The 8,300-nt window shown below is 56.5% G+C and overlaps 1 protein-coding gene across 1 annotated transcript in view; it reads right to left on the bottom strand.

The window, feature by feature from the left end:
• Positions 1–306: 306 nt before the first annotated feature.
• nhsb (Nance-Horan syndrome b (congenital cataracts and dental anomalies)) overlaps positions 307–8,300 on the bottom strand; it is a gene marked incomplete at both ends in the record, with an annotated part of 48,127 nt that continues 40,133 nt past the window's right edge. Inside the window, 6 exons of the mRNA XM_079736326.1 lie at positions 307–967; positions 1,482–1,605; positions 2,110–5,328; positions 5,648–5,800; positions 6,214–6,345; positions 6,986–7,202. Of these exons, the coding sequence (XP_079592452.1) occupies positions 307–967; positions 1,482–1,605; positions 2,110–5,328; positions 5,648–5,800; positions 6,214–6,345; positions 6,986–7,202 (4,506 nt within the window). The remainder of the gene's footprint in view (positions 968–1,481; positions 1,606–2,109; positions 5,329–5,647; positions 5,801–6,213; positions 6,346–6,985; positions 7,203–8,300) is intronic.

Below are 8,300 nucleotides of genomic sequence, written 5' to 3'. Positions count from 1 at the left end.
ACACAGAGGGTTTTATTTTGAGCGTTTGGATAAAGTCCCTAGACTCGTTAGTATTTCCACACTTCAGATCCTAGAGAGTGCGGACTTCTAACTAGTGATAATCAGCAACAGTGAGACTGAGCCTCAGCCTCTACAACGTCCGTTTCCTTGGAAACATCGATTAGATTCAGGTCGGGGGGGGGGGGTGGGTGGGTGGGTGGTGTGTGTGTGTATCGGGGTGTGGGGTACGGATGAGACGATGGACGGGGGGACGTGGCGGTGGACAAAATGCAGCTTTATAAGGGCGGCGGCCATCCGATTGGTCGATCAGGAGGACCTGTCGTCGTGGGGGCTACCGTCTGAGTTCTCCGTGTCCCCCTCGGAGATGGCCTGCATGGGCGCCGTGTACAGCCGGCTGCGCGTGCTGTAGCGGCTGCTGTTGGCCACCGGGGGGGCGCGTGAGCGGCCCTGCCTGGACACCGCCGACAGGGGGAGGGTCTTGGGGGTGAAGCTCTCGGCGTTGGCCCTGGGGAAGAGCCCCGGGATCTGGATGGGCTCCGGGCCGGGGGGCCCCTCCTGCTGGTAGCCGCAGGGGGGCTCGTCGGCCGACGCCGGGCGGCCCCCCTCCAGGGGTTCCCCGGGGGTCTTGGGCGTGATGGGGCTCTTGAGGATCTCGGTGGCCGACATGCGGTAGCTGGAGTCGGAGCGGCTGCCCTTGCGGAGGAGGAGGAGCTTGAACTCCTCGTTGGAGGTGCTGGACTTCTTGGCGCTCCGGTAGATGGGGACGGGCACCCGCTGGGCGAGGCAGGGGGGCGGCAGGCACGGAGGGGGGAGGCAGGGCGGGGGCACGGGGGGGCAGAAGAGGGGGGCGGGGGGGAGGACGATGGAGGGGACCACGCAGGGCGGTGGCGGGGGAGGGGGACACAGGACGCGGGGCTTCAGGCTCATGTCCCCGGAGTCCTTACGGCCGAGCACCTTCCGCTTGGACCTGCAGGCGGAGAGCGTTCGGCGTGGAGTCAGTGCAGATGGACAGAGAGGGACGGACAGAAGAACAGACAGACAGACAGACAGACAGAAGGAGAGCTAGAGAGACAGACCTCCAGTGAGACAGAGTGATAGAGAGAGACAGAGAAACAGAGAGACTGACGGGGAGAGAAAGAGAGCGACAGACAGAGATAGAGAGGGGAAGACAGACAGACAGACAGAGAGGGACGGACAGACAGACAAACAGACAGAGAGAGACAGACAGACAGACAGACAGACAGATAGACAGAGAGAGACAGACAGACAGAGAGAGATACGGAGAGAGTGACAGACAGATGGAGATATGTAGACAGAGAGACTCAGAGACAGGCGGAGAGAGAAAGACAGAGACAGAGAGAGAGAGAGAGAGAGACCACACACACACACACACACACACACACACACACACACACACACACACACACACACACGCACACAGACAGGCAGGCAGGCCGAGTGACAGACAGAGAGAGTCAAACCTGTGTATCATTGCAAATAAGTCCTCCGTTGTCCGCATCTTGTTGGGCGATGTGAACATGATGTCGTCGTCCACTTTGGAGTCGTCCATCATTGGCGACAGGGAATTGTCACTGGGTGTGGAATCTGGAAAACACAACCACCCTATCACACACTATGGTGTGGTCTAGATCTAGAACACACAACCACTCTATCACACGCTGTCTGGTGTGGTCTAGAACACACAACAATCCTATAACACGCTGTCTGGTGTGGTCCAGAACACACAACAACCCTATCGCACGCCTTCTTGTTTGGTCTTCGACATACCAACCCTGCAACCCGCCAGGCTTTATCGATCATTGATTAAATAAACAAACATTGGACCCCTCAGAGTTTACCAGCAACGCAACTGTAGTGAGCAGCTCATTTCTCGTAGAGCAGCTCATTTCTGATATACAGTACAGTCATATAGTTAAAATAACACTGCCGTTGGAACATTAAAGTAATGCAGGCAGGATATATCTAAATATGAAGGTGTTCAAATTTAAACGAGTGTTCTCAGTGAGGGTTGGCTCTGTTGCACCATCGACCCGTTGGTGTACTTCATAGTGTCGGCCACCGTGCGGACTAGCGATGCTGGAACCGTACCTTTACTGAAGTAGTCCTCCGTGTCAGGGGTGGTGGAGTCGTCCCTGCCCTCAGACAGCGGATGCTGATGGGCACTTCGGGTAGCACCTGATGTCACTTCCTCCTCCTCCTCCTCGCGTTCCCGCCGTGCTTGTCGCACATCGCTGATTGGGTAAGGGTGCGATGTGTCCATGGAGCTACCAGGCACTTTGGCTGGACTGGACCAGGACCCTGAGTCTGAGTGGTACCCCGCGGCGTGGCAATACGCCGGGGGCGGAGGCTGGTCCGACCGTGGGCCGATCCTGCCGGAGCACACCGGAGCACACGTCCTCCGTGGCGGCGCGGGCTCCTCCTCTTCCTCCTCCTCTTCCTCCTCCTCCTCTTCGTCCTCATCCTCGTCCAAGGAGAACGTGCGCTCCCCCAGCACCCTGAACTCTGGGTGCTTCAGGGCCGAGGTGGGCGTCAGCCCCCTGAACTCCACGTGGGAGTTGATGTGTGTGTGGAGGTCCACCGGGGAGGGGTTGGGGGCGCGGGGCACCGGCCGATGCAAGGGGGAGTCCTCCAGGGGGATGCAGGCCAGCGGCTCCACCCGGGTTCTGAAGGCCGACATGGCCCAGAGTGTCCCGGGCCCGTAGCGATCCTGTCTGAGCCGCAAGCTCTCGTAGGGGGGCGGGCCGTCTGGGTGGCGTCCTGGGGGAGGCAGGGCGGGCGGGTGGGAGGGGGGATGGGCGTGGTCGGGGGAGGAGGTGTGGTCCTGAGCTGAGGGTCTTTGGGGAGGCGGTCGACGAGGCGGGAGGGGCCTGGTGTTGACCGGTGGCGGCGCCAGCGTCGTAGCACTGGGGGCGTACTTGGGCCTGGTGGCCGTCTCCAACCTGTGGACCACTGGCTTCTCCGCAGGTGCGGAGCCCTCCTCTCGGGGCTGGGCCACGGAGCGCAGCTGCACGGCGCGCAGGGCGGACGGCGTGATGGCCAGCAGGTTAGCACTGGGGATCAGCGGGATGGGGTTGGAGTTCAGCGGGTTGGAGTTCAGCTTCTCCGCCGTTGAGCTCCGAGCGCCCGCGACCACGGCGGTGATGATCCGGGGCTTGCTGTGGTGCAGCGTGTGCATGTGATGCGTCCGGTGGGCCAGCGTGTACCGGGCGTGTCCGCCGTGCAGGACGTGGAGGTCCAGCTGAGAGGGAGGAGGGGGGAAGTCAGGGTCTCTCTTGTAGGAAGAGCTCATGGGGATTCCTTCCCGGGGAAAGTGCTGCAGTGAGGAGAGAGAGGACTTCCTCTCCGGCACTTTGGGCTTCCTCTTCCCGCTCGTCGGAGAGAGCGGCCCGGGGAAGAACGCTGCGGAGGAAGAGGGGAAGGTCGACGTCGGCGTCTCCGATTGGCTGGAGTAGCCGCTGGAGGGGGAGGCCAGGCCGGCTAACTTCTCCGGCGAGCCCAGCTTGAAGTCTCCTTCAGTGGGGGGCAGAGGGGGGCTGGAGGCCCTGCACTCTATAGGTGGTGGGTTGGGGGCCGGGGTTTGGCTCTCGGTAGACGAGGTGGAGCTGTCCGGAGACTTGATGCACTCCATGACGGTGGTGCCGGTGGCCGTACTGGAGTTGGACATGGACGTGTATTCCCCGTTGCCGGACCGTAGCTCGTGGTTGTGGAGCCACAGGTCTGCATAGTCGGACTGCACGGCGCCGTCGTCTTTGAACGAGTGTGTGTCTGTGGATCCGAAGGACATGGGCTCCACGATGTCCACTGTTTCCCTCAACTCCATCCCCCAGGTCCCCAAGGGCTCGGCCACGAGGCAGGAGGTCTGGAGAGGCTCCGGAGGCGCCGCCAGCTCGAGCTCCAGGTCCAACTTCATATCTCTGGAAGACAAGGTGAGGTCTTGATCGCTAACTGTCTTTGGTTGCTCCTGTTCCAACTCCACAGCCACGGCTGTCCCCACGTCGACAGTAGTGACGGGGTCCTTCAGGGATGAACTCCGCTTGGGTGGCGGAGGCTTGGCCTTTGACTTCCTCAGTGGACGGCAGGTTCTCCCCAGGGTCATCGTGCCCAGTCTGTAGTCAGACTGGGGCTCGTTGTAAACTCCATGGGCTAGAGGGGCTACCACAGTGCTGGGTGGGCCACAGCCAGGCCCTGGGTCTGCATAGTTGTACATGGGTCCTCTGTAGCTCTGGTTGTATTCTCCAAAGTGCCCAGAGGAGTAAAATCCCTCTGTGTCCGACTGGTATAGAGAGTCAGGCTGTTTCTCCGGGTTGCTGGTCTTGTCGGTGAAGCAGGTTGGGTCCTCCAGCCCGGGCTTGAGGCTCCGGCCTTGGGAGTTCTCCGGGTCCTGGTCTGGATCTGCCTGGTCGTGGTCCTGCGGGTAGGTCCACTCCCCTTCGCTGGCCGTACTGACCCCGGCGTCGTCCAGCTGGTCCGTGGCCGAGGAGGTGAAGGAGCTGGAGCGGTGGCCCTGGCCCTGAGGTCTGAGGTCCGAGTGGTAGGAGGTGTCCAGGACGAAGCCTTCGTCGATGGCGTTGGGCACAGTGTTGAGTGACAGCTCGGAGTCACAGTGGGAGGAGCCCGTGAGGGGGGGCGAGGAAGGAGGTGGGATGGTTTCTGAGGTCTGGGAGGGACAGGTGGAGCTGGAACCGCTCCAGTTCCCGCTGGACGACTGGTGGTCCTCCTTGTGGTCCACGTGGCTGCCCAGGACCCCCGTGGTGGACGCCGAGTGGATGGGGCTGCTGAAGGTGTCCGAGCTGGACGAGATCTCGCAGCTGCCCATGTCGGCCTTGCGGGGCAGGCGGGAGCGACCCCTCTCCATCCAGCCGTGCTCGGGACTCCCTCCTCCGCCGCAGCTTCGGTCCCGCTCCCCGGAGCGCTGCATCCTCTTCAGGCTGCCCAGCTGCAGGGGCTCTGGGGCCGCCTGGTCGTCCGTGCTCTCCTCCTCGTCCTTCATGATCATCATCATCATCCGGGGGCTGGGCCCGCTGGGCAGGAAGTCCTCTGCCTCGTAGGGCGACAGCTCCTCGTCTTCGTCGTCGTCGTCGTAGTTGTCATCGTCGTCGTCGTCGTCGTCGCTGTCCATGAGACGGCCGCCTTCGCGGGGCAAACTGCGGGAGCGCAAGCGGATGCCGTTGGAAGTGGTGCTGGTGTAGGTGCCGTCGCACGGGTCGCCCAGGGACGAGATGTTCCCCGTGGAGTGGGACAGCGAGGCGGGGATGCCCTGGTGGCTGCGCTGGGCTCGGATTCGCCGCCTGGAGGGAGCTGCCGAGGCTGAAGAGAGAGGTTCAATAAATAGAAAACTACTAAACTAAAGTATTGTTAATAATGTACTGATAACGAACAAATGAACATGATCATACCATTAAAGCAGTAAAATAAGTCCATTAACTACCATTCAGTCTTCATTGGTCTTTTTAGGCCTCCACAGAAAGCCTGGACACCAACTACAAGTCTAAGGCCAGTGCTTTGGCAGCAGTATTCATCTAACATGTTTTTATTTTAATTCGGGATGAAACTGTTTCCCAGTGAAGCACAGCGGACAGATTCTAACCAACAAACTCCTTATAGGGTTTCCTTCAGAGGTACGTACAGGATATGAGGAAGTCGTCGGTTTGGCAGCCGGAGTCTCGTGTGTGATGGAGGCGTCCCGAGAGGCACAGCTCCTCCTGACAGAGGGCCAGCTGCTGGGCGTTTGCATGGAGCCCTACGGTCCTCTCTCTCGCTACTGGGGACTCATCCGAATCTGGGGAGGGGGGGGGGGGGGGGGCAAAAGAGACAGAGTGGGCTAAGAGTTTGAGAGAGAAACAAACACATAGTGATTTGCATGACATTTACATTTACGGAATTTAGCAGACGCTTTGATGGGGGGTGGGGGGTCAGGGAGGAGGCTATGCAGAGTCCAGGCCATAGTCATAGCCAGCAGTGCAGAATGAACCAAGGAGTACAGGGATGAAACATGTTCCTCAGGGTTTAAGTGTCGGCAAACATGTTTGATTCCCAGCAGGGATCTTCTAGAAAGTTCTCGATTTAACCGTGCACCCTTCGGCAATGGTGAGCAACCTGGACTTGGCTTCGGCCGCATCACCACTCCCCGTCGTACATTCTTATCAACGAAGGGACAGGCCGGTTGTGGTTTTTGTTCCTTACGTGACGTACCCATGTCCTGCTGGACTCTCTTGGGTATCCCCGTGATGGTCTTCCTCCTCCGCAGCTTCCTCCTCCTCTGCAGCACCGACTGGGAGTGGACCAGGGAGCAGCGCGCGTTGGCCTCCCTGTCGAAGCCCACGCCTGCAGGAACCACACCCAAGCATGGAGACACAGAGGGAAAGGTGAACACCAGCACTCCCGCACCGCGACCGCCACGGTGGCCATCCCTAAGCAACGCCCGGACGCTTTTGTGGCCATGAACCCTCAGGTCAGGGAATCCAACTCCTTCCGTATTGTGTGTGTCTGCTGCCCATACTGATATTGTGGCCATATCTAAATTGAAAAGGTTGATTTAGTCTTACTTGATATGTTAACTTATATGTTCATGGAAACAGACTAGTATTCCTTAGGACCGGCTGTCCTGCCCCTTCTGGCAGGACGGCCGGTGCTTTATAGCATCAGCTGACTCAACGTGCGTCACAGCTGACTCTTCTGAAGAAGACTGCAGGAAGTAGTCGAAACATGTACATGAACATTTACATGAACATATAAGTTAATATGGCCATATCTGCCCATGATATCAAGGTCCACGGCAAGACATTCGTAGACGTCTTCTTGTGGCTATTCCTTATGAGACGTCTGTTTGACATACAGGACCTTTACCGATCGATCGCTCTAATTGATCCATTATGGGGAAAGGCGTCTTCAATGGCTTTGGAAGATAATTCACGACGATAGATTGCTAGCGGAATTTTATGAGCGCGTCAGTTACTGCTGATACCTGTGACATTAATGGGGATGATGCAGGAGGAGATGGAGGTGGGTTCAGTCTGTTGGTCCGTGGTGGAGAGCGACTCCTTGGACCAGCTGGTCTGCTTGTCGGCAGTGGTGGGGCCCTTGGAGACCTGGCCCTGGGAGACCTGGCCCCTGGAGACCTGGCCCCTGGCTCGGTGGGCCCCCGGAGGTTCGCTGGCCTCATCTTCAGTTGTGGAGACAGGCTTAATAACAGACAGCGGGAAAAAGAATTTATGAGGTTTCTGAGTTGCTCATTTTAAAGGGGTGATATAATGCCACCAGGTTTGAGTGTAATTAGCCTAGGAGGACACTCCTACTTGTGATCTCACTAAAACACAGGAAAAGGCTTGTAATGGCTAATCACACTCACATATGGTGGCATAATATTACCCCTTTGATATAATAAAGATTATCGTTGATTGTCAGAAAATGTAAAAAAAAATAGTAGTTCTAAGATTTACAAATGCTCTATGTAAATGTCAGTTTAAGTGGAGGCGTCACACTTGGCTATTTTCAACACGCATGTGCTCTCCTATATGAGGAAAGATCTAAGAAGAACGTTTTCCCTTCGGTAACAGCTGTCACACTGCAGTTGGCTGTCTGACAAATTCTAGTATAATTCTAAAATGTCTGCTAAACATTTATGCACAGATTCAGAATCATTCTCACAATGCCACCATTTGATAGACTTAACGTGGACACACAATGTTGAAGGTACTAAAGAAACAGGAACATGGGACTGAATGAGACACGGAGACAACACAGACACTACAAGACTTCAGGAATTCGAACCAACATCACGTTGACATGCATGTATACCTTTCCACGCAGGGACATGAAGATGCAACATTTAGTCGGGATGAGTGTGGAAAAGCAGTCGGACTATGAAACAAGGATGCAAAACAAACATAAATGGTGGATTGATGCATGAATGAAGCAACAGTTGGACAAGAAGAAGTTATGAGGAATGGTTAAAAGAACAGGGGTTGGTCATGAAGAATGGCAATACAAACACATGACGTGGAATATCCCCTCAACTAAAACGTTTCAGGGATCATCATAATAAAACGTGGTCACTTTGTGTAACTTTAGTGAAATGTTTCTCTGACCGAAACAGTGAAATCAGACACATGTCATTAAGGAGAAAGTAACGGTAGCCATCCTGCATAGACAACCATCAAATTCCAGCTACTATCCTTCCCCTTCATGTAGGATTTGCTAGCGGATCAGACAACTGTTATTTTATGTTGTTAAACTGATATTGTAAGTTCCACACTTCTATAGATGACATTGATAAAAAA

The sequence above is a fragment of the Pollachius pollachius genome (assembly GCF_949987615.1).
Source record: "Pollachius pollachius genome assembly, chromosome: 5".
NCBI classification, from domain to species: Eukaryota; Metazoa; Chordata; class Actinopteri; order Gadiformes; family Gadidae; genus Pollachius; species Pollachius pollachius.
Note: the sequence above shows the minus strand (reverse complement) of the source record. Positions and strands in the feature narration are given on the sequence as shown.